Raw genomic sequence first — 25333 nt, forward strand, 5'->3', positions numbered from 1 at the left:
GGACGTTTTGGAGAACATACTTAACAACTGTTGATGACATTGGATATATTTTTTACGTTGATTCGAAGTCTTCATATTGTTTCTGACCTTTCGCCTTTCACTTGGCCTCTTTGTGCCATAAGGGAGGTAAGAGTAACAGTCACCTCTTTTTCTTGCTTAATGATCAAAATACCTTCACATGATAATCAAGATGGAGCTTCTTAAATTCCTTTCTGTAGCTCATAGTACCTTGGAGAAGTTTCACTGTACTTTTCAAAAAAGAGAAATGATTCCAAGGGTACTTTTCTGGGGCTTTAGTCCATCTTGTGATTTTGGAGTGGATCGTTGGCCTGCTCTGCGTAGTTGGCTTTAAAAGACTACAGCAGGAACTTCCCAGAAATGAGGAACAAAGAACTGTTGTAGTCAGCCTTCTAGACTTTCTTTTTAAAAACGGTGTAGTAACACTTATTAGTGATGCCTAATAATGCTTAAAATTAATAATGACTGGAGTAACTTAGAAATTATAAGACATTTCTTAGCCACTCCACATTTCAAGATGAAGCTCACGCATATACCTTAGACCAACCCTTTTGCTTAAACACTTGGCTGAGATTGTTAAGGGACTTTCTCAGTCCTTTTGGCCGTGATTGCTGCGCTAAGTTTCTTAAATATTCCATGCTCATTAGTGCGCGTAAGTACATGCTTTTCACCCCAGAACACTCATGATCTTTACGTCATCTTTCTGCCTCAGCTGCTCTTTCATCTGGATCATGGAATGTTGCAGGGTTAACACAGTGTTGCTAGCTTTGCTTCAAGAAGCTCCTTGATTACATTCATCAACAGATTCACATGGTGTTTCCAAGCACTCACAGAACATTTGCCATGGAGGATGGTAATTTGGAGAACTGCCCTTTCACTCTCACATTGATATGCCACGTGTATCTGTACAGCTTCCCACTGTGAGAACTTTATTCAGGTGTAGCTCTGGGCTGGCCCTGTGGACTGCGGGATCTAGAGCAGGACTGTAGCTAACTGGGCAGTTACCTGGGTGGCTGGTTCCGCTGTTTCTGAAAGGCAGATTATATAAGCAGCACTGTTAGACCCAGGGGATAAGTGTGGGGCTAAAAAGTGAAAGCTCAGACAAGATGAAGCCAGATGGACACAGGAAAGGAGTAGGAAGCAAGGCCTTGTGTCGAGGAGAGGAGACTGCCAGCCCAGGGCTCTTTCTAAAAAAATGATTTGTGGGGTTGCTTGCTGCTATTTGGTATGTGGACTGGCTGAGTCAAAACAAAACCAAATCAAAACCAAGATTTAGTAACACCCGAGTGAATGCGTAGATAATCCTAAATTGCCAAAATGACTACCTACCTGCAAGCTTCCCAGGTGGGCTCAAAGCTATCTTGAAGCATGCGTTGCATTTGCCTTACAGAAAGGTGGAGTGTGTCAGCCCAGTGGTTACATGGAGTTTGAGTGTAATCGTTTTGTGGTCTCACTGTTGAATGATGGGCTTAACAAGACATCTGTATATTGGAGTTTTATCTTTGATAATTTTCTGTGGTTCCATAGTCTAAATTTGGTGAGTTAATATTCTGAAACACTTTTGAACCAGAACAACTGAACTCTAGTTTCTAATTCAAGATGGGTAATGTTTTCAGTTTAGGTCATGAAATATTAGAACTGAGAGGGAGCTTTACTTCACCTCTTTTGACACCATCCTATAGCAGACTCTTTATTCATTTATTTGTTTTCTTGTTGTTTATTCTGTTGAGCATCTACTGTGTGACAAACACTACTCTTGACAAGAGGATATTCTGAAAAGAGATAAAGTCTATTAAACATAAGTTTCCCATAAGCAGCAAGTTTGTTAGATTTTTATCCTGTTGTGGATCTGTCTGTTTGCTTACTTATAAACACTGAGCTTTTTTGATCATTCTTTTTTTTTTTTTTTTTTTGAGATGGAGTCTCGCTCTGTCACCTAGGCTAGAGTGCAGTGGCACAATCTCAGCTCACTGCAACTTCCACCTCCCAGGTTCAAGCTCCCAAGTAGCTGGGACTACAGGTGTGCACTACCATACCCAGTTAATTTTTGTATTTTTAATAGAGACAGAGTTTCAGCATGTTGGTCAGCCTGGTCTGGAACTCCTGACCTCAAGTGATCTGCCCACCTCGGCCTCCCAAAGTGCTGAGATTACAGGTGTGAGCCACCACGCCCGGCCTTTTTTGTTCATTCCTTTTCTTTGGAACTTTGGCTTTGATGATTGCATGGTATCAGGAACAGATAAGAATCTCACTGAATAGTTACTTTTGCTCTTCACTGAGTCTTAGTGATTTAAGAAAGGTGACTGTAAGATGCCTATATTGACTTGCTGTCCTTAAAGAGTGAATTTTTCTTTTCTTCTAGAACCATAGGTCCTAACTGGATTGCATATCCTTGATGAAGCTGGACTCCTTTTATGTTATATAACTTTTGTGGAAATGCATATAGATACATATTCAATTTTGCTGGTGTTTATTTTTTTACTTAACTAGGATAATTTAATCTTGCCTTGATTCTTCCACTGTTTTACATAGTAATTGTGTTTGATTATATTTGATTAAAACAATTTACTTCTTTTTTCATTTCCTTGGAAGAAAAATTATTTTTATCAATTTAAAACAAATCAGGAAATTTAAAGTGAAGATCACTCTGCTTCCATGAATTTTATATTTGCAGCAATTTATTCTTTTTGAAACAAAAAGGGCTTTTATGAAACTGCTAATAATTGTAACTTTGTTCAGTATTACATGTTTCTTCAAATGTGGCTGCTTTCCAAATACCACAAATAGTTTACTTTACCTTTAAGAGATGTTTTAAATTGAATCATTGGTTAATTCTGAAAGTAATTCAAGCAGAGTTTATAATCCTGTAAACTATGACTCTTTAAAACTTGCTAATTTAAAAAAAAATCATAGTTGGCTCTTTTCTCATAGTTTAGAACTTGGCAATGAAAAGGAAACTGCAAGCATTTATTTCAACTGAATTTGAAACCGTGGTTTAGTCTTCAACTCTTTAACAAAACAGGGAATACCATATGTAACAGTCCAACATACATTTTTTGCTTTTTGTGTCTTGAAAGTTTCCTGCCTCACTTTCTCTTTGTCTACTGGATATTTTTATACAGTTGATAAATTGCAAATATCCTAGAATATTTTATATGGGACTTACTTAATCTATGAGATTGTGTCCTTGCTATGTTACATGCCAGAGCATTTTGGCATTTGGTTCACTTCTACCCCCAGTAAACAGCTTAGGATAGAGTAATCCTGAGAATTGCTGAAGAGGGGTGGATCTTGGCAATGATCAAACCCAGTGGGATAAGATTGTGTTAAATTGTGAATGTTATATGCGTAACCAGGAGATTTGAGGAGTTCAACAGTACTAATCATTGAACAACAAGTGTTCATAAGTAACTGAAAGAATGTAATTGAAAGAGAAGCGCAAAAAAGAGGGTTGTGGAGAAAGATAAAAGGGAAAGGACATATATTTGTTGAAGTAAATGAGAGGAGAATCTGCTGCATGGACAAAGCCTCATTCCTTTCTTAAAATGTTGACTGCTACCTTGATTTACAATTCCTATCTTCCCTACTTTGCTGCATCTTTCCTTTTCAGCACCTCCCCCCACTTTTTAAAAACTAATTTGCTCTTCTCTGGGCTTTCCCCTGCAGCCCTCTCCACAAAAGATGATTGTCCCGCACAGATGCAGTCCTGCCACGAAGGCTCTTAGCCTTTCTGGCTGCTCTGCCTGCCGCTCGCCAAGTGAGGACAGAGGGTCTTTCTCTGGGGTGTGCTTTATTTAATATGTGCTCAGCCGGCCTACCCTGGCTCTTCTAATACATATTAATGCTTTTTTCTCTCTGACTTATGAGGACCTGATCGTTTGATCATTTCTTGTTTTGAATGTTCTTTTTGTGCTGACAGAGAAAGAGATGACTTGATGTCTGCACTAGTTTCCGTAAGGAGCAGCTTGGCAGATACGCAGCAAAGAGAAGCAAGTGCTTATGAACAGGTGAAACAACTTTTGCAAATATCTGAGGAAGCCAATTTTGAAAAAACCAAGGCAAGTCTAATAAGATGCAAATAAAAGTGTCTTTTTTTTTCTTTTTTCTTCTGAGTATTTATGTGGTTATTCTTCTATAACTAAACTCCATTTTTCAAACACACAAAGTGAATTATCAGTCTGTTAATGTTGACTTTTCTGAATTAAACAAATTTGCTATTTGGAGAATTCTTACTTCTCTGCAAATACTGTTGTATCACTGTTCAGAGAATGTAGTACAGTATAATACTTTGAGAGACCTATATGCTTAATCTTTTTATTTGCTGATAATTTGCAATGCTGCAAAAATCTTAACACCCAGGCATTAGTTTGTATATGTTCGTATATGACTAAAGACAAATGTTTTTCCTCAATAATTAGGAAGTTTTGAGAAAAGCCAAATATACCAAAGACAATAATATATACATGTTTAGTAGCACTTTTTTTTTTTTTTTTTTTTTTTTGAGACAGAGTCTTGCCCTGTCGCCCAGGTTGGAGTGCAATGGCACGATTTCGGCTCACAGCAACCTCTTCCTCCTGGGTTCAAGTGATTCTCCTGCCGCAGCCTCCTAAGTAGGGATTACAGGCATGGGCTATCATGCCCAGCTAATTTTTGTATTTTTAGCAGAGATGGGGTTTCACCATGTTAGCCAGGCTGGTCTCGAACTCATGACCTCAGGTGATCTGCCCACCTCATCCTCCCAAAGTGCTGAGATTACAGGCGTGAGCCACCGCACCCGGCCTTAGTAGCATCTTTGAGTCTGGACTTACTGTAAGGTAACTCAAACATACTTAATGAGAATAACATTTTATACTTAGTGATCAGATGGTGTTACAGGCACTTTGAAGAATAGCAGGTTACTGTTGATTCATTACTGTATTTGGGGGCCACGCCGTAATCCGTTAAAGTTGCATGTATTTTCCCTAGACACACTAGCATACAATTCAAGTTCTTAATGGCCACATGTAGCAAATATTGGACAGTGCAGATATAGATCATTTTCATTATCATGAAAAGTTTTGTTGGATAGCACTGGTCTAAACCATATACTAATCTCAGTGTTTTATTAAAATATTAGGGCTACATTACTGGGTATATACCCAGAGGAATATAAATCATTCTGCCACAAAGACACATGCATGTGAATGTTCGTTGCAGCACCCTTCACAATAGCAAACGTAAACGATGGAATTGATGGAATCAACCTAAATTGACGGAATCAATCCTAAATTGATGGAATCAATCTAAATGTTCATCACTGACAGGTTGTATGAAGAAAACATGGAACATAGACAGCATGGAATAGTATGCAGCCATAAAAAGAATGAGATCAGGTGTTTTGCAGGAACATGCATGGAGCCAGAGACAATTATCCTTAGCAAACTAACACAGGAACAGAAAGCCAAATACTACATATTCTTACTTATAAGTGGGAGCTAAATGATAAGAACTTACGAGCACAAAGTAGGAAACCACAGACAGTGGCATCTCCTTGAGGATATAGGGTGGGAGGAGGGAGAGGAGCAGAAGAGATCCCTATTGGGTACTGGGCTTAATACCAGGGTGATAAAATAATCTGTATAACAAAACCCCGTGACATGAGTTTACCTATGTAACAAACCTTCACATGTACCCCCGAACCTAAAATAAAAGTTAAAAAACAATTAGGGCTATTCAATTCTGCATTAAGCCTCTTGTCAGCCATTGCTATGTCCATTTGTCTTTATCCAGTTCATCCATAACTCTTCCCATTTGACCCTCAGGCCTTCTGAAACTTAGGTTCAGTTATGACCAAACTCCCCAACATACTGTTTCCTCAGACTCTCCTGTTTCTTCATTTGTTGTGAGCTCTAGCTGTCCCTTGATACCATTACTTTCAAAACCTTCAGTGAAGGCCCTTGTGTCTGTCAAGTCGTCTCATGTGGGTGTAATGGAGGAAACCGCAGTTACTTCACTCCTGACTGCCATTTCCAGGGCTTTGTTTTGGCACTTCCTCTCAGGTCCTATTCCTCTTTGAAATTAAGCTACCACTCTGTATTAATCTGTTTTGCATTGCTATAAAGAAAGAGCAGAGACTGGGTAATTTATAAGGGGAAGTAAGTGGTTTATTTTGGCTCATGTTGTGCAGGCTGCATACGAAACATGGTGCCAACATATGCTTCTGGTAAGGCCTCAGGAAGCTTTCACTCAGACAGCAGGCAGAGGGGAGCAAGCCTCACCAGGGAGCAGGAATGAGCGAGGAGGAGAGGGGCCAGGCTCCTTCTAACAATCAGACCTCAGGATAACTAACAAGGCACCAAGCCATTCATGAGGGATCCACCCCCATGACCCAAACACCTCCCACCAGGCCCCACCTCCAACACTGGAAGTCACATTTCAACATCAGAGATTTGGAGAGGACAGTTATCCAAACCATATCACACTCCTCTTTGAAATCAGTGTTGTTTCTCTTCTCCCTAATCAATAAAATCTCTCAATCAAGAAGATGCTCTTTGACCCTTTCTATTTTATTTTTATTTTTATTATCATTTTTTTTGAGACAGAGTTTCATTCTTGTTGCCCAGGCTGGAGTGCAGTGGTGCAATCTCGGCTCACTGTAACCTCAGCCTCCTGGAATCAAGTGATTCTCCCACCTCAGCCTCCCAAGTAGCTGGGATTACAGGCATGCTCCACCATGCCTGGCTAATTTTGTATTTTTAGTAGAGACAAGGTTTCACCATGTTGGCCAGGCTGGTCTCGAACTCCTGAGCTTGGGTGATACACCCACCTCACTCGGCCTCCCAAAGTGCTGGGACTACAGGCGTGAACCACCGCGCCTGGCCCCTTTTTAAAAGTTTTAACATCTGACCCTTTTCCCCTTCATTCTATCTCTTTCGTCGTCCTTAAATGTTTGAATTTCCATGTTGTTGATACACAAAACACTAATACTCTTCAGCTTCCTTAACTCTATATCCTCTACTTCTATGCTAACCTCCCACATGAACTGAAGTGCCCCTAAGATCTCGAACTCTGAAACCACACTCTCTGACTAGGGCCTTTTCTCTTCTTGCCTCCCTTTCAAAGTTAAATCTACTCCATGTCTTCATTTTCGCCTCTAGTTCTTCAGCATTCTTTCTTTTTCTCTCTCATTTTATCTGTTGTGTCCAGGCTGGTCTTCTTTTCTTCCCATTTAAATATAAATTTTACCATCTCAAATTGAACTCACATATTCACTCTCCCAAATCTGGTGCCCCTTCTATATTCTCTTACTGGATGGCACTTTTATCCACTAACATGCTCTGATCAGAAAACTGGATTTCACCCTGTCCTTCACCCCTAACTTTTAACCAGTCACTAAATACAGATCTGAGTTTCTAATGTTTTCTTGAATTCTTTCCCTCATTAACACTTTTCTTATGGAAGCTAAGTAATCTCTGGATTTATCTATTACACTTCTTCCTAGCTTGCCTCCCTCCTTCGTTCCACTCCCTACACTGCAGCCAGAAGCAATCTTTCTTAAAGACACATTTGATAATGTGACTCTGATTTAAAATCCGTCAGTGAATTTTCACTGCCTTCAAGACAGTCTCTACATTCTTTCCCATGCCCGTGGTCTGTCATAATGTGGCTCCCTTTTGCCCTCCAAGGCTGCTGCTGCTTTCCTCCTCTCACACCCTGTCTCCCAGTACACTCAGCTATTGTCAAAGGCAGGAGGGTTTAGGGAGTGAATACGGGCTTACTAGAGCTAGCCAGACCTAGATTCAACTTCTGGCCCCACCATTCACTGGCTGTGTGACCTTGGACAAGTTACTTTAACTTCTCTGTGCCCCAGTTTTTCCTTATCTGTAAAATGGAGAAATATGTGACTCCTAGGATTGTGAATGAGGACTGCATTTTAAAATGTATATTGGTTATCTTATGCAAACCCGGGCAGGCACAAAATATTTTCTCAATAAATAGCGGTGGTGGTGAGAACCCTGCTGATTATCCCATCCTCTCTCCAGCCTCTGAGTCTTTGTATGTGCCATGCGCATTCTTCTCCACTCCACTGCCTGTATATTTCTCTAGCCTTACCTGTCTTAGCCTACATGGTACTCCCTCTAGGAAACCTCTGATCTCCCCTGTCTAGATTTGATGTACCCCTTATATGCCTTTATAGCAGGGTTTTTCAACCTTGGCGCTATTGACATTTTGGGCAATGTAACTCTTTGTTTTGGATGCTGCTCTGCACATTGTAGGATGTTTAGAAGCATTCCTGGCCTCTACCTACTCAATGCCAGTAGCTTACCCTCCTCCCCCAAGTTGTGACAACCGAAGATGTCTCCAGACATTGCCAAATGTCCTCTGGAGGGCAAATTTACCCCCATTTGAGAACCACTACTTATTATAGCATTTATCAAAATGTATTATTATTGCTTATTTGTCTATCATTCATTAACCTTTAAAAAATATTCCAGCTTTTATTTTCGATATAGGGGTACATGTATAGGATTGTTACATGGTGGACCCAGGTATTGAGCATTGTGCCCAGCGGGTACTTTTCCAGCCCATGTCCCCCGCTCTCCTCCCCCAAGTTGTCTGCAGTGTCTGTTGCTGCCATGCTTATGTCCATGTGTATACAACGTTTGGCTCCCATTTATAAATGAGAGCATATGGTGTTTGGTTTTCTCTTACTGCATTAATTTGCTTAGGATTATGGCTTCTAGCTACATCTATGTTGCTGCAAAGCACATGATTTCATTCTTTTTTATGGATGTATACATTCCCTGGTGTATATGTACCACATTTTCTTTATCCACTCTGCCACTGATGGGCACCTAGGTTGATTCCATGTCTTTTTTGTTTGCTTTTTTTTTTTTTTGAGATGGAATCTTGTTCTGTCGCCCAAGGTGGAGTGCAGTGGTGTGATCTTGGTTCACTGTAACCTCCACCTCCAGATTGAAGCGATTCTTCTGTTTCAGCCTCCCGAGTAGCTGAGATTACAGGTGTGCACCATCACGCCTGGCTAATTTTTGTATTTTTAGTAAAGACAGGGTTTTGCCATGTTGGCCAGGCTGGTATTGAACTCCTGACCTCAAGTGATCCACCCGCCTCGGCCTTCCAAAGTGCTGAGATTACTGGCGTGAGCCACCATGCCCGGCCTCCATGTCTTTGCTATTGTGAATAATGCAGTGATGAACATTTGAGTGGATGTATCTTTTTGGTATAATGATATATATCCCTTTGGGTATATACCCAGGAATGGGATTGCTATGTTGAATGGTAGCTCTATGTTAAGTTCTTTGAGAAATCTCTGTTAAACTTTAAAATCGTCACCAAGCCAAGGGCTTGCTTCCCTGTGCACATAGAAGCCAATGCTATGGCACTGGCTTTTAAGAAAAGAAAAGGCTTTATTGCAAGTTGACTGGCAAGGAGGCAAGAGGCCACACTCAAATCTGTCTCCTCATTCTTGGCAAGATCAGGAAGATTGGTCTCAGAGGCATTTCTAAGTAGCCCCAGGTGACACCAGTGCAGACAGTCTGCCAGGGCGGTGGTATTCACAATGAGGAGGTTAAACATCTCACTGTACCCCACAAATATATGCATCTACTATATACTCAACAAAAATTAAAAATAAAGTAAAAACAATTAGGAGGTTAAAGTTTTTCCCATTGCACATGGTTGGACTACATGACTTGCAATTTTGGCTCAGTGCTATCTGTAACAACTTAAACAATGGTTAATCAGTCTGCACTAGTCCCTCGGTTGCAAAATCTCTGGCATTACGGAATTTTTCCATCCTGATCACTGTTAAATCCATAGCATCTTGCATAGATCTCAGCACATAATAAATAGGTACTCAGTAAATATCTACTGAGGAAGGAAATTGCAACTCAGTTCTCACAAGCACTCTACAATTCCTTTATTCTTATCTTTCCAGCTTACCTACTTTGCCAGCAAAAGTACCCAGTGAAAATTAGGCCCAATCGCACTTTTTTTTTTTGATGGCTGGTTTGAGCCTCCCAAGCATTGCTGAAGGAAGTCATTTAAGAAAGCCACTTAATAGCCGGGCGCGGTGGCTCATGCCTGTAATCCCAGCACTTTGGGAGGCTGAGGCGGGTGGATCACGAGGTCAAGAGATCGAGACCATCCTGGCCAACAGTAGAGAAACCCCTTCTCTACTAAAAATACAAAAATTAGCTGGGCGTGGTGGTGTGTGCCTGTAGTCCCAGCTACTCGGGAGGCTGAGGCAGGAGAATTGCTTGAACCCGGGAGGCGGAGGTTGCAGTGAGCTGAGATCATGCCACTGCACTCCAGCCTGGCAACAGAGTGAGACTCCATATTAAAAAAAAAAAAAAGGCACTTAATGAGTTCCACTGAAGAGTAATACTAGTCACCTTCAGTGGTTGTAGGTACTGTTGAACAGTTCTTTTCTCTGCAGTTGAAGACCTAATATACTCTAGCCAGGAACTCCACTTTCCTCACTTTTCCAACTCCACTGCTGGAACCTCACTTTCATCGGATGACCTACTTCTCACTTTACTAAGATTAGGACCAACTGACAAGGGCCTCCTCAGCATCTTCTCATCCCTCAAATATCTCCTGTCCTTATTTCTCCTTTCTTTTCTGGCCCCCTTATTTCCCAAGATGAACATCTTTCTCCCCATTTTTGATGTCTCCCACTTCTATGTCATCACATTTTTCTTGCATCCTTTATCCTTTCCTCTCCACTCTTTTTCCCCTTCATCCTACCCACAGCCTTTGTGTAAATAAACAAAAAGCAGCTTTCCTGTGGTCATCTTTCACTCCGTTTGTTACCGTCCATTCCTCATTTCACTGGCAGACGTCTCACAACAGTTGTCCACCCTGGTAGCTTTCCTTTCACTTCTGAGCACATCGCAGCCAGGCTTTGAACAAACTGTAGCCTGATTTCATGTTGCTGAAGTGCTCACTTAATGATCACTGGTCACTTCCTGATTACCAAACCCAGTGACCTCATCTCAATCCTCATTGGACTTAAACTCTATAGACTTGGAACCCTGTTAACTGTCCTATCATAACATACCATCTCTTTCCCTTGATTTAGCTGATATATTACTCTCATGGGTCCACATTGTACCATTCTTGTCTACTCTTAAGTCTCTTTTAACTTGTTTCTTGTTTTCCACAAGTCTTAAGTGTGGACGTTCCTCAGAGTTAGTTCCCAGCCCTCCTCCCATGTTGCCTTGACTTCTGGGATTCATTTCTCCTCACGTGGCCAAATATTACCAGTGAATACGCCCACATTATGCCTTTAGCTTTAACTGCTCTCCTGAGCCCCAGGCCTACGTGTTTTGCTGCTACTAGATCTTTTTTTATGGATGATACACTGCTGGCATCTGAAACTCTACACAACCAAACCGCCTTCCCATCTACCACTCCTTTTCTTTCTACCATTTTCTCTGTGATCATCTTCAAACAAAGGCATCACCATCTTGACCGCAGCCCTGGCTTGCTTCTTTAAAACATCTCGGTTCTTCTCTGTGCTTGCTCTTGACATTCCATCAGTTCCCAAGCTCTCTCTCTCTCTTCAGAGTCATATTTCTATTTAACTATGCCTACCTTTTCATTCTTACACCACTGCCCTGTTTCAAGTCTTCACATCTTCACATGCTCTTTTTTTTTTTTTTTCAGAGACAGGGTCTCACTCTGTCACCCAGGCTCGGTGGTGCAGTCATATCTCACTACAGCCTTGCACACCTGAGCTCAACTGATTCTCCCTCCTTGGCCCCCAAAATGCTTGGATTACAGGTGTGAGCTACCGTGTCCAGTGGTATACTTCACGTATTCTTATACCAAGTATGCAGACAATTACAATAGCTTTCTAATTGGTTTCCCTCAAATTTCATCTAATTCCAGCATACTTTTCACAGTGCTTTCATAACATTTATAATTCCTGAGTTATAATTCTCCCTGTTTAGGTAGCTCCCCTCTTGCAGTAGAATAAAAGACAAATCTGGCCCCACTCTAACTTTGCTAGTCTTCTCTTTCACTCTACTCTTTCATATCACCTTCACTGTTTCCAGAACATGACCTACAGTTGGCCATTTTCTTGATTTGCTCATGCTATATTTTTCTGCCTTGTAATAATCTGTGAAATATCTATTCAATCTATGAGGCTCAACTCAAGTGGCAGTCTTCCTGAAGTTTTCCCCAGCCCCTTCTTGTTTCAATTAACTTCTTTTTCCTCTATATTCCTATTGATGTGGTGTGTAATTTTGGTAGTTGTTTACACAGTTTTCTCCACCAGAAGACCTTGAAATCAGGTCTGTGACATCTATCTTTGTATTTCGCACATGACCATTTACGTCTTAATTAACAATAAGTGTTTGTTCAGTGGAAGTCAATTATTATTAATGTGAAATTTGTAATTCATTTTTTTTAAAAATTTAATAACAGCAAGCAACACTATTGTTCATTAGGAATCTATAGCATTTTCAGTAAATTAGTAATGAATGCAAGAACAAAATGTATTGCAAGTCTAGTAGTTTTTATCTAGAAGGTGTGTTAAAACACATTAGAATTTTTGCTTTCTGAGCGTATTAAAAAGTCAGATGGCATACATATTTTAATTTAAAACCCAACTACTTCCATTACTGAGTGATGAAATGGTTACTTTGTTTAGTTCCTTGACGTTTGTTGCCATCTAGTGTGGCATTTGGGTATCACATGCTAAGTAGAAGGAATTATATATTTACATTCATAGTGGCAGTGAAAATGCCTGAGGATTTTATAAGAAAATAAATATATAACTTGAGAAGTGTATAATGCCACACTCTTGTGTGGAACTACCTTGGATAAACTCCCTACTCTTCTTTCTAGGTCTCTGATTTGGGCAAGTTACTGAATATCTCAAAGTACCAGTTTCTTCAATTGAATGATAAGAACCAATTAAAATGTATTGAGAGGGTTAAATAATCCATATATGCCACTTAGCAAAGTATCTGGCACATAGTAGGTGCCCAATAAATGTTTTTGTTTGAAAATGGAAGTTATTTCAATTGGTGATAATTTTAAAAGAAGAAAAAAATTCACCTGGGACTAAATGGTGAGAAAAAATAGAGGCTTTTGCAGTCACACCTTGATAAAGCTACAAGACACCTTGATAAAGCTACGCGAAGCAGATGAAAAGGTTAACCAGGCCTTAGGCCTGCCTGCTTGTGTTGGAAGGAAATTGTTGAGAGTTATGTGGAAAGGCCTGAAGGCACAGGCTGTGGCATGAAGCATATCTGTAATGACATAACCTTCTAAGGAAAAAAAAAATTTTCTTTTTTACTCATAACAACTTGAACAAAGTATATATTTCCAATTTGCTAAGACCTATCCTGCCATATGCCTTTGTGGGTAAGTGGTGTGAACTTTTTTAAAAAGTTAATTATTATGTATACATAATAATTGTACATATTTATGGGTTACATGTGATATTCTGAAGATTAGTTTTTAAAACAGCAACTTGGTAGGTTGAACAAATATTTACGAAGACTTTTCCCCCCTTTTCAAATATCCAAATTATTCTGTTTCTTGGATTACAGGGAGTCAGAAAGGCAGGAATTAGAAACCTGGATTAAAAATAAAATCAGAAAAGCATTGCGTATTTGGTAATAGTCAGAAGTATAGAAAATAATGCTTCTTGATTTGCACGTTATCTGTCACAAAAGAAAAGTATAAATATCTTGAAAAATGGTACATAGGGATAGACTGGTAAATTTCTGGTTAGCAAGGGTTTATAAATTAAAATCAATAGTTCGCATTATTCATAAGTTACAAGCTCGAAATGTGTTAATCTTTTTAATTTTGTGGGCTTTATTATTACATAAAAATAATAATGTTTATAAGCTTTAAAGTTCACGTTTATAGGTGTGAGCTGTATATTTTTCATAAGATCTTAATTCCTTAGTTATGAATTATTCTGTCACAAAGATTTCTTGAAAACTAACCCTAGCAGTTGGGAAGGACTTTTATATGATCTACAATAGGTTTCCTGTTTTAAAATTTTAGTTGACTAGATATAAATTTTGTTTTCGAAAATATTTTGACTGCCTGAGATAGTAGTGCCTACCCTTTGGCTTAATAAAACCAGGACTGGGAATATCAAGTCCAATAAATTGTGTTTGAAAAAAAGTGTTAATATGTCAACACAGAATGACCACATCTAAAGAAATTTCCCAGAAAGGAAAACGTACCTTCAGGAATGAGTCTGCTGGGTGGGGGGAATGTGTAATTCCCCAACTTCCCAAGACGTACAGCCATTTCCACTAAGGAAAGGGCTGTGTTAGGGAAAGGGAGAGAAGCCAGGACTTGTGAACTACTGAGAGAAATAACAGCCGCAGGCCCCAAATTAACTTTGTCACCTATAAAAATCTATCATTTAATGGTAATTGCCGTTTATAGCATTCCGTTATAAAATTATAAAATTTTAACTTACAATTTTATATAAATTATAATTATAAATATAATTATAAATTATATAAAATTATAACTTACAATTTTATATAAATTAAAATTATAATCAGTTGATGGTAGTTGACTGTTTACTGACCTAGCCTTTGAGAAGTCGGTTATTATGTCTTTACTGAATGGTTATAGGGGTACTCAATCAACAGGGGTTCTGGAAACTAGGAGAAGAAACTCTAGAATTAAGAGAAAGCTTTAATGGAGATAGTGTATAAATAATTGTTTACTAGACCCAAATCTTTTAGTATGTGTGGTCCAGTGTGAGAGAGTTATCTTTAGAAAGAATAAATGATTTTTCTGATTCCAAGTGTTACTACACTTTTCTATTTTCCTCATTGTGACCGGACATATATGTTAAAATCGAAGCAAATAAAAGTAAAAGCTAATTTTATTTGTTTGTTTGTTTGTTTTTGAGATGGAGTCTCGCTCTGTCGCCCAGGCTGGAGTGCAGTGGCGTGATCTCAGCTCACTGCAAGCTCCGCCTCCCGGGTTCATGCCATTCTCCTGCCTCAGCCTCCTGAGTAGCTGGGACTACAGGTGCCTGCCGCCACGCCCGGCTAATTTTTTGTATTTTTTGTAGAGACAGAGTTTCACCATGTTAGCCAGGATGGTCTCAATCTCCTGACCTCGTGATCCGCCCACCTCAGCCTCCCAAAGTGCTGGGATTAAAGACGTGAGCCACTGCGCCTGGCCTTAGAAGCTATTTGATAATATGGAATCGTTGGTTATATGCTAAGAGACATCAGTAACCAGTTTTTTGTTTGTTTGTTTGTTTTGTGTGTTTTTTGGGGACAGAGTCACACTCTGTTGCTCAGGCTGGAGTGCAGTGGCACCATCTCGGCTCATTGCAACCTCCACCTCCTGGGTTTAAGCGATTCTTCTGCCTCAGCCTCCCTAGTAGCTGGGATTACAGGCACACACCACCACACTGAGCTAATTTTCATATTTTAGTAGGACGGGGTTTCACCATGTTGGCCAGGCTGGTCTCAACCTCCTGACCTCAAGCAATCCACCTGCCTCAGCCTTCCAAAGTGCTGGGATTATAGGCGTGAGCCACTGTGCCCAGCCAATAACCAGTTTTTAACCTAATATTTTTATTCAGTGTTTTGTTGCTCATTACTCATCATCAACCATTGGTGGTGGCCAGTCCTAATAGAGAAAAGACCATCCACAAAACCAAGGCCTCAGCAGTGGTTTTGTTTACATGATTTTACAGCTTCTCACTTTGTGCTTTTCACTGTATCATCCTATCTTGGCATTACACCTCTTATCCTGCCAGGATTATTTACTGTTGTTTGTTCCTTAATTGATTGAGTTCTTTGAATTGATTCTGTAGGTGCCTTTCATGGTAGCCTGGTTTTAGATCTTCAGTCTCTTCCACTGTTCCTATATTTAATGATGATGACTCCTGAGTTTTTGTCCAATTGAAAACTTTCTGATTGGATATATTGGTTTATATTAAGTAAGCATTTTGTCTATTCATACCAGTAGTATTCATTATATCAGGGAGAGTTACGAACATTTACTAGATTCATGTGAAATATTTTTCACAAGAGCAATTACATTTTGAATCACAAAAGTAACTCATTCATATTTCAAGCTCCAAGGGCTTAAATTATAGAAAAAGTATGCCTTTTCATTTATTTTAATATCTAATTTAAAATTTCCTTTCCCAGACATTCTCAGCTGGAATTTGGACTTGGGAATAACTCCCTAGAAGAATCATTGTTTACTTATTGTATTTGTTTATTAGTTAATCTGAGACAATTGAATTTTACCTTTATATTTTATGCCTGGGAGCATAGAAACTTTTCAAAAGAGACCAAAAGAAATTGGAGTCTAATGCTTTCCAGATGAAGGGAGGAAAATTCACATATCCTAGACATTTATTGTCTGTATTTATTATAGCTTTCACCAGAGGGAAGCATAACTATGCATAAAACTTACAGTGCTTACCGAGGCCGTTTCCATCCCCATTAAAATCAAATGTGACTATGAAATTTATAATCACACAGCATGTAAGTCATATGAGACCTGGGGTTCTTTCTACCATTTCAGGAGAAAAGAGAGGTTGTGTGAGGTGGATATTGTACATAAGGGCCACTGGAATAAGACTATAAGATACTATAGTACTTTACTTTTATTAGGATTTTTAAAAATTGAGATTTTACTATGCAATCTATGTATGTAACTAAATTACATTTGTACCCCATACATTTATACAAAAAAATACCTCCCCAAATTGGGATTTTTGAAGTCATATTTTATTATTGGGTATTATAAATAAAGATATTGTAAAAGTGGCCAAAATGAAGTTAGAGAGTTTTTGTTTCTGGAAATGCAGAGTGGGAAATTTACAGTAAAGGACAATTATGAACTTTACCGGAAATGGAAGATCTTTATAAAACTAAGCAGTGAATACTGTCTTGAGTCTTTCCATTTAACTTATGACTATTACATAATTTTTACTTCAGTTGTATGTTTAAAGGGAGTGAACTAAATTTTCTCTTAGTTATATTTAAGGAAACTTGATTATTATATAGTATTAAACAAAAGATGCCTGTGTGTAATGATATATTCAACATTTCATTTTAGTATTTTGATCTATCATTTGAAGTATTCCAATAATTTTTATCCATGAGCAAATAAGAAATCAGTTAAATTGGATACTTATGTATTTCGTATAGTATAAACATGATATGTAATTGAAAATATTGGAGCACTTGGTGTTTCTGGTTCCCTTTTTTAAAATTCTGACTCATCTGTGGCCTTCATCAAGGTTCATTACCTGAATTTTGTCATTGATTAATTAATATGGCTTTAATCATGAAAATTGAAATATGTCAATAAATGTAACATTTGGATACTCTTTTAGGTCAATAAGTGGTATTGATAAACAATAAAAAATTATTCTAATGGGCTTTATAGTGAGTTTTAACTATTTTAAATATACTTAAAGCTTAATTATCTCATTTTCCCCATATTTTTTCCAAATTCTAAACTCCTCTTTCAATCTGTTCTATCCTGGCAGGCTTTAATCCAGTGTGACCAGTTGAGGAAGGAGCTGGAGAGGCAGGCAGAGCGACTTGAAAAAGAACTTGCATCTCAGCAAGAGAAAAGGGCCATTGAGAAAGACATGATGAGAAAGGAAATAACGAAAGAAAGGGAGTACATGGAATCAAAGGTACTTAAGGACTCTGCTGTTATCCACATTGCAGAAGAAAGGTTTTTTATGATGCCATTGATGACTCCATAGGCTGGAGTTCTTGAATGAACTTTAAATTTTAAAATTGTTATTATATAAGTGGTTAAATTTCGTATAATTTAGAATTCATAAAAGTGTTTTATCTTTTCATATATTTCTCAATAGTTTATGCTGATCTTTTCAAATAAAATAATCAGTTAGATTCCATACAATGAAATTACAAAATTTACTTTAAATCCTGCCATTCTGTTAGATTCCCTCTCTCATGTTTCCCAGAGGCGTGCTATGAAGATACCCAGATTTTATTTCAACCTTGGCTAAATCGAGGAGAGATGACTTCCCTGCGTTATCTCCTACCCCTAAATTAAATATGCAGAAGATGAAACACTTGTAAGAAACTGAGTAACCAAGAAAAAGTGATTATACACTCTGTATGAAATCAGTTCTGACAAATTACATGATGAATAGTGACGGTAACCAGATGAAGGGAAAGATTCAAGGCAAAAGGAACAGATAACATGAAATGAGCAGTGTTTGAAAAAGAGTTCACAAACTAGAATACAGAGTTGAGGGGGACCTAGCTTTAAAATTGCTAACTAGACTCGAATTGAGCAAGTTGTGGTCCATCAAGTAACCAAAACAACTGTGTTACGTGTTTGTTTTTAAAAGTGGACTCACAGCTTATACTCTAAATGCTATGTTGTTATCAGATTCCAATGTGTGATAATTAACTCATTCAATAAATATATACTGAGTATGTGCTGTGTGCAAAGCAATGTAGAGGCCTAAAGATATTTAAAGAGAAAAATCACAACTTCTGCCCTATGAGTTTTAAGTCTTAATAAGAGTAAACTCAGGCATTTCCTGTAAATGTCCTTGTCTTCTTATCCATTTTTAAAAATTGTGTCTGTCAAAACCCTACTACCTACCTTCATTGCCCTGGGATTGGTGATCTCAGCTGGTAAAAATCACACACCCTTGCAGATGACACGGCTGTAGACTCCAGGTCTTCGGTGTCCACGGTCCTTTCAGTGTTTTCTAGCCGGCCTCTTATGTCTTCCTCTCTCTTCTTCATTCTACACTCAACAGATATTAACCGGAGGGGCTGGGAATGTTGTAGTCACAGCAACGATGCAGTTTCCTCATGAAGCTTACAAACTCGTAGGAGAAGTAGACGTTACACAAATATTTTCATAAGTGAGTTTTTGATCATCATTGTGATAAAGCCATAAGTTTCAGTTTAGGATACCGTGGGAATGTGTGATAGGAATCTGACGTCGTCTAGGCATTCACGAAAGACTTTCCTGAGAAAGAGATGTTGAAAATGAGACCGGAAGGCATTGATGAGTGGTCAGGTGAAGAGGGGAAGAGGGTTTCAGGCCCAGGAAAATAACACACCCAAGACTCTGGACCTGGAAAGCATCGCACTTTCTAGGAATTTGAAGCCCCTGATGGCTGGAGCATAGAGAGAGAGGAGGAGAGTAGTGGGAATGAGTTTGGAGAATTATGTTGGGATGGAATCATGAATGGCTTTAAAATCCATATAAAGGATTTTCAATTTTGTCCAAAAAGGGATGGAAAGCCATTGAATGGCTTTGAATTTGTCAGTGTCACAATGCCATTTATATTTGAGAAAAATCATTTTGTCAGTGGATTGGAAGGAGAAGCAGAATAGATGCCTGGAGATCAGCTGGAGGTGATTATCATGGTCCAGGTCTGGAGGTGATTATCGCGGTCCCAGTCTGGAGGTGATTATCGCGGTCCAGCTCTGGAGGTGATTATCACGGTCCCGGTCTGGAGGTGATTATCGCGGTCCCGGTCTGGAGGTGATTATCGCGGTCCAGGTCTGGAGGTGATTATCGCGGTCCAGGTCTGGAGGTGATTATCGTGGTCCAGGTCTGGAGGTGATTATCGTGGTCCAGGTGGGAAGTGATGGTATCTTAAATGCATTTCTTTAAAGACTGTTTCAAATCACTTGTTCTCAAATTCTCTATAATACCACTTTTCCTCTTATTCTCAGCAGAGAGCCTTACTTACCTAACAAAGAAAATTGAAGCCGTTGGGTGATGACCACCTCAACTATTTATCTTGCTCATGCCTTAAAATAAATTTTCACCTGTATTCCAACCCAGTCTGAATGGGAAAGGCGTCTTCCTAATCCTTTCCCCTTCCCATAGACCTCGTCTCCTTTCACCCCCTCAAGAAGCTCATTCCATTTGTTTGCTCCACTTTTCTGAATCAGTCTTTCCTTCGCTACAGTCTCTTTCTTATCCTCAGGAAAATACTTTCAGATGTCTCTTACTGTTGAAAGAAACAATCTTTCTCTAATCTGTGATTCTTTATTTTTGGTACGCAAGATGTCTGATTGTCCAAACGGTACCCCACACCCATTACATCAAAATGTCTGAGAGGAGCATCCAGGTGTCAGTGTGTTTGAAACTCACCTAGGTGATTCCAACGTGCAGCCAAGGTTGGAAACCACTTCAGTAATTCCATCTCCCTCTTTGACTCTTTCTCTTAATAATCGAATTTCTTGAAAGATTTGTCCATACATGTTGTCTTTATTTTGTCACCTCTCACTTACTCTTCAGCCCACTGCATTTCAACTTCCATGCCACAGCCAATGAAATTACCATTGCTATGCTCACTGCAGATCTGTTTATACTCTATTTACTGATTTTTTTTCAGTCTTACTCTCCTTAAAATATTCTCTTTCCTTTTATGATTTCTTTGAATTCATATTCTTGATTTGGGAGAATGATGATGTGTGCTTTTTACATTATTCTGAGTTTAAAGTGCCTTTGAGGCAATAAAGAAGACACATCCAGAAAGCAGCTTGATAGGAGGTTCTGGAGTTTAGCAGGGAGCTAAAGATTTAGTGTCTTTAGCAAGTACTATAGCTTGAATTCCATGTATATATAGCCTTAGGACCTAAAGCTTCAAGACTAAAGCTGTTTGATTTCTAGATCCTTAACTGTATACTGAGCTCCCAAACCAGCTTTACTTTCCACTTTCCCTATCCCAGTGGACCCACTATTTATCCAGTTATCCAGCACGGAAATCTTGTCACCGTTTTCTCCCCCGTCTTTCTCACGCCACACATCTCATCATCACCAGGCTCTAAGACTTAAGCCCCTGAGCATTTACATTGCCCTGTCTCTCTATCCTGCTGCTACCCATGTCTCATCCTTGGATGGTTCCTATAGCCCCTGTGGTGTCCTTGCCTCCATTCTCACCTCCTTCCTATCTGTTCTCCAAACTGCAGCTGGGATGATCTTTCTCAATATGTCAGTCTCTTGCATTGAAAATCCTTTCATGTCTCCCTGCAACCTTGGATAAAATTTAGGATCCTTTATCATAGCATGAAGACTCTACAATATTGTTCCACTCTTTGGCTCTCCAGTCTTATGTTCCTTCATTTTTCTTCTTTGCACCCTCACCAGACTGACCTACTTGTGCTTCCCCAAGCATGCACATATGCCTATCTTCCATACTGTTTTTTCCAGTGCAGGATATTGCATGTGCTTTGCCCCCTGCCTAGAGGAATCTTCCTCTGCCCTCTTTAACTGATTCTTCAGAGTTGTTTGTTTGTTTGTTTGTATTTGAGACAGGATCTCACTCTGTCACCCAGGCTGGAGCTCAGTGGGGTGGTCACAGCTCACTCAGCCTCGACCTCTTGAGCTCAGGTAATCCTCCCACCTCAGCTTTCCAGGTAGCTGGGACTACAGAGGTGTGCCACCACGCCTGGCTAGTTGTTTGTGTTTTTTGTAGAGACAGGTTTTTGCCATGTTGCCCAGGCTCATCTCGAACTCCTAGGCTTAAGCAATGCACCCTCCTTGGCCACTCAAAGTGCTAGGATTACAGGCATGAGCCACTGCGCCTGGCCCAGAATTTTTCTTGGTACCACTTCCTCTCAGCGCCTCCCATAACTGAATTGGGATCATCTCCTGTGGGCTCCCATAACTCAATTCATTACAAATTCTTGTTGAATAGCTTGCCTCCCCTAGTTCAGTGAGTCCCTTGCATGTAACATCCTCAGTGCCTGGCACATTCCTCTCATATAAAATGTGCTCAGTATGTATTAGATGAATGAAGGAATGAATTACAAGGAAAAGAAAAAAGTCCCTATGCCATTGGGAAGTTATGGCTAAAATGCTGAGAGTTCAGAGGATCAGAACTGATTGTCTGCAAGAGATCATGGAAGGCTTTGGGGAGGATGGCATTTTAATTGAGCTTCCAAGAATAGATGGGGTTTAGAAACTCAGAGTATGGGGGAAGGAACACCACCTGTAACCAATATGAATAAGACATGGAAGGGAGATGAAGTTGCGAATTGAGTGTGGTGTGAGAGAGAATGGTATCAATAGCAAACACCACCTATTGTTCACACCTAGGAAATTTGTATTTTTTGGTTGTTTGCTGGAAACCATTTGCCTTGCTGAGTAGTTCTACTGTGTAGAGGTACGTTGATGAGAATTCCTGATAAGAAAGGAAAAACGAAGGCTGAAGTGTGCCTGGCAGTGTTCCAGGTGCCTTCATATGTAACAGAACCTCTCTCTTTTACTGACAGTTGTTTCATGAATAAAGGTGGTGACGGAAATGCAGTGCGTTTTTTATGTATCATTTATTTATTTATTTATTTATTTATAACTTTTAGATTCAAGGGAGTACATGTGCAGGTTTTTTACTTGGGTATATTGCATGATGCTGAGGTTTGGTTTACAAATTATCTTGTCACCCCCTACATAAGCATAGTACCCAATAGCTAGTTTTTCAAGCCCTACCCCACTCCGTCCCTCTCCTCTCTAGTCATCCCCAGTTTCTGTTGTTGCTATCTTTATATCCGTGAGTACCTAATGCTCAGACCCCACTTGTAAGTGAGAACATGCAGTATTTGATTTTCTGTTCCTGCGTTAATTCACTTAGGACTGTGGCCTCCAGTTGCATCCATGTTCCTGCCAAAGACCTGATTCTGTTCTTTTTCATGGCTGCATAGTATTCAGTGGTGTATTTATACCACATTTTCTTTATCCAGTCCATTCTCGATGGGCACCTAGGTTGATTCCATGTCTTTGCTATTGTGAATGGTGCTGCAATGAACATGTGAGTACATTGGTCTTTTTGGTAAGACAATTTGTTTTCTTTTGAACATATACCCAGTAATGGGATTGCTGGTAGAATGGTAGTTCTAAGTTATTTGAGAAATTTCCAAACTGCTTTCCACTGTGGCTGAACTAATGTACATTCCACCAACAGAGTGGAAGTGTCCTTTTCTCTGCAGCTTCTCCATGGTCTGTTGTTTTTTGACTTTTGAAAAACAGCCATTCTGACTGGTGTGAAATGGGATCTCACTGTGGTTTTGATTTGCATTTCTATGATGATTAGTGTATTCGTTTGTTCTCGCACTGCTATAAAGAAATACCTGAAACTGGGTGATTTATAAAGAAAAGAGGTTTGATTGGCTCACGGTTCTGCAGGCTGAATGGGAAGAATGGCTGGGGAGTCCTCAGGAAACTTTCAGTCATGGTGGAAGGGAAGCAGGCATGTCTTCTATGGTTGGAGCAGGAGGAAGAGAGAGCAGGAGGAGGCGCTACACGCTTTTAAACAGCCAGATCTTGTAAGAACTCATTATCATGAGAGCAGCCAGGGGGAAACCGCCCCGACGATCCAATCACCTCCCACCAGGCCCCCCTCCAACATCAGGGATTACAGTGTGATGTGAGATTTGGGTGGGGGCAGAAGTCCAAACCGTATCATTCATGAGTGATCTTGAGCACTTTTTCGTGTTTGTTCGCCATTTGTATGTCTTCTTTTGAGAAGTGTCTGTTCATGTCTTTTGTTCATTTTTTAATGGGATTGTTTTCTGCTTGTTCAATTGTTTACTTTCTTTATAGATTCTGGATATGAGGTCTTTGTCTGATACATAATTTGCGAGTACTTTCTCCCATTCTGTAGGTTGTCTGTTCACTCTGTTGATAGTTTCTTTGGCTGTGCAGAAGCTCTTTAATGTAATTAGGTCCCACTTGTCAATTTGTGGGTTTTGTTGCAATTGCTTTTGAGAACTTAGTCATAAATTCTTTCCCAAGGCCCATGTAGGAAACACCCAGAATAGTGTTTCCTAGGTTTTCAGCTAGGATTTTTTAGTTTGATATCTTACATTTAAATCTTCAATTCATCTAGGGTTAATTTTTGTATATGGTAAAGGGTAAGAGCCCAGTTTCATTCTTCTGCATATGGCTAGCCAGCTATCCCAGCACCATTTATTGAACAGGGAATCCTTTCCCCGTTGCACATTTTTGTCAAGTTTGTCAAAGATCAGATGGCTGTATGTGTGTGGCTTTATTTCTGGGTCTCTATTCAATACCATACATTGCTGAGCTAGAGTCATCGAAGTTGATTTTGTCCCTAGTAAGCACTGGCTGACATTTGATCTCAAGATCCTGCTCTAAATAAAGATTTCTGTGACCTTGAACAATTCACTTAACCTCTCTAAGTTTCAGAGGGTAAATAAAGTTAATAATACATCAAGAATTGATAGGATTAAGTGAGATAATGTTTAGAAAATATCTAATATAATGTCTGACTTACCGTGGGCATTTAATAAATTTTAGCTTGTGGCTATTGTTTTAGAGAAAGAGAGAAGGAGCCTTATTAGATAGATTTCTTGGCCCTTCATGTTAGTAAAAGCAGACAGACTTTTATATAAAGCCAAGCTTTACCTTTTACTTATTAGTTTGAATGAACTTGGGCAAGTTACTTAGTTTTCTGAATCTCATTTTTTCAAAGGACAATTAATTCCATATAATTCCTTTTCTAGGGGATTTAATTATTTATTAGAGACAGGGTCTCACTGTGTCACATAGGCTGGAGTGCAGTGGTGTGATCATAGCTCATCATATCCTCAAACTACTTGTCTCAAGCAATCCCCCTGCCTCAGCCTCCTAAGTAGCTAGGACTACAGGCATGTGCCACCTTGCCTGGCTAATTGAAAAAAAAAATTGTAGAATTGGGGTCTCATTACATTGCCCAGGCTGGTCTTGAACTCCTGGCAGTCCTCCTGCCTCAGCCTCCAAAAGCAGTAGTATTCCAAGCATGAGCCACAGCACCCGGCCTTTCTAAGGGGATTTAAAGAGAGAATGCATATCACACTGCCTGGCACAAGAACATAATGACTGACCAATTAATCATAACATTGTAAGTGCTAGGTAGTTAAAGTTAGTGCTAGAACAAGAATCTCTGCTTTCCTAACAGTAGGAATACTTGTGAAACATATTTTCTTTCTTTCTATGTTTTTTTCTATGTTTTTTTATTCCTCCCTTTTCTTTTTTTTAAAAAAAAATTCCATTTGTGTGGGAAGCTGTAGGAGAACAGATGCCTTCTACCTAGACAGGTTTGAATCATTCCCCATCAACAGTACTTGCTGTGAGTTTGTGTGTTATCTTCAATAATGGTCCTTGGTTGCACTGAGCACTCAGCTTTGTTAGTTCATTCAGTCATTGATCATTCATTTATTGAGCAGCCCCCGAGGTCCACATGTTTTCTCGATTGCTTTCCTTGAGAGTATCCACTGTTAAAATCCTTAATTCTTGTGTCTCTTGCATAGGGAGTACAGCTTCATAC

At 39.5% G+C, this 25333-nt stretch overlaps 1 protein-coding gene across 7 annotated transcripts in view; it reads left to right on the forward strand.

The window, feature by feature from the left end:
- The window catches only part of SDCCAG8 (SHH signaling and ciliogenesis regulator SDCCAG8), a 251048-nt gene that overhangs the window by 59217 nt on the left and 166498 nt on the right, over positions 1-25333 (forward strand). For 6 of the 7 annotated variants that reach the window (XM_058430700.1, XM_058430698.1, XM_032137422.2 and 3 more), the window contains 2 exons: positions 3938-4076; positions 17540-17692. In XM_058430700.1, the coding sequence (XP_058286683.1) occupies positions 3938-4076; positions 17540-17692 (292 nt within the window). The remainder of the gene's footprint in view (positions 1-3937; positions 4077-17539; positions 17693-25333) is intronic. The other variant, XM_058430701.1, reaches the window with a different exon arrangement.

The sequence above is a fragment of the Hylobates moloch genome, unplaced genomic scaffold, assembly GCF_009828535.3.
Source record: "Hylobates moloch isolate HMO894 unplaced genomic scaffold, HMol_V3 SCAFFOLD_18, whole genome shotgun sequence".
NCBI classification, from domain to species: domain Eukaryota; kingdom Metazoa; phylum Chordata; class Mammalia; order Primates; family Hylobatidae; genus Hylobates; species Hylobates moloch.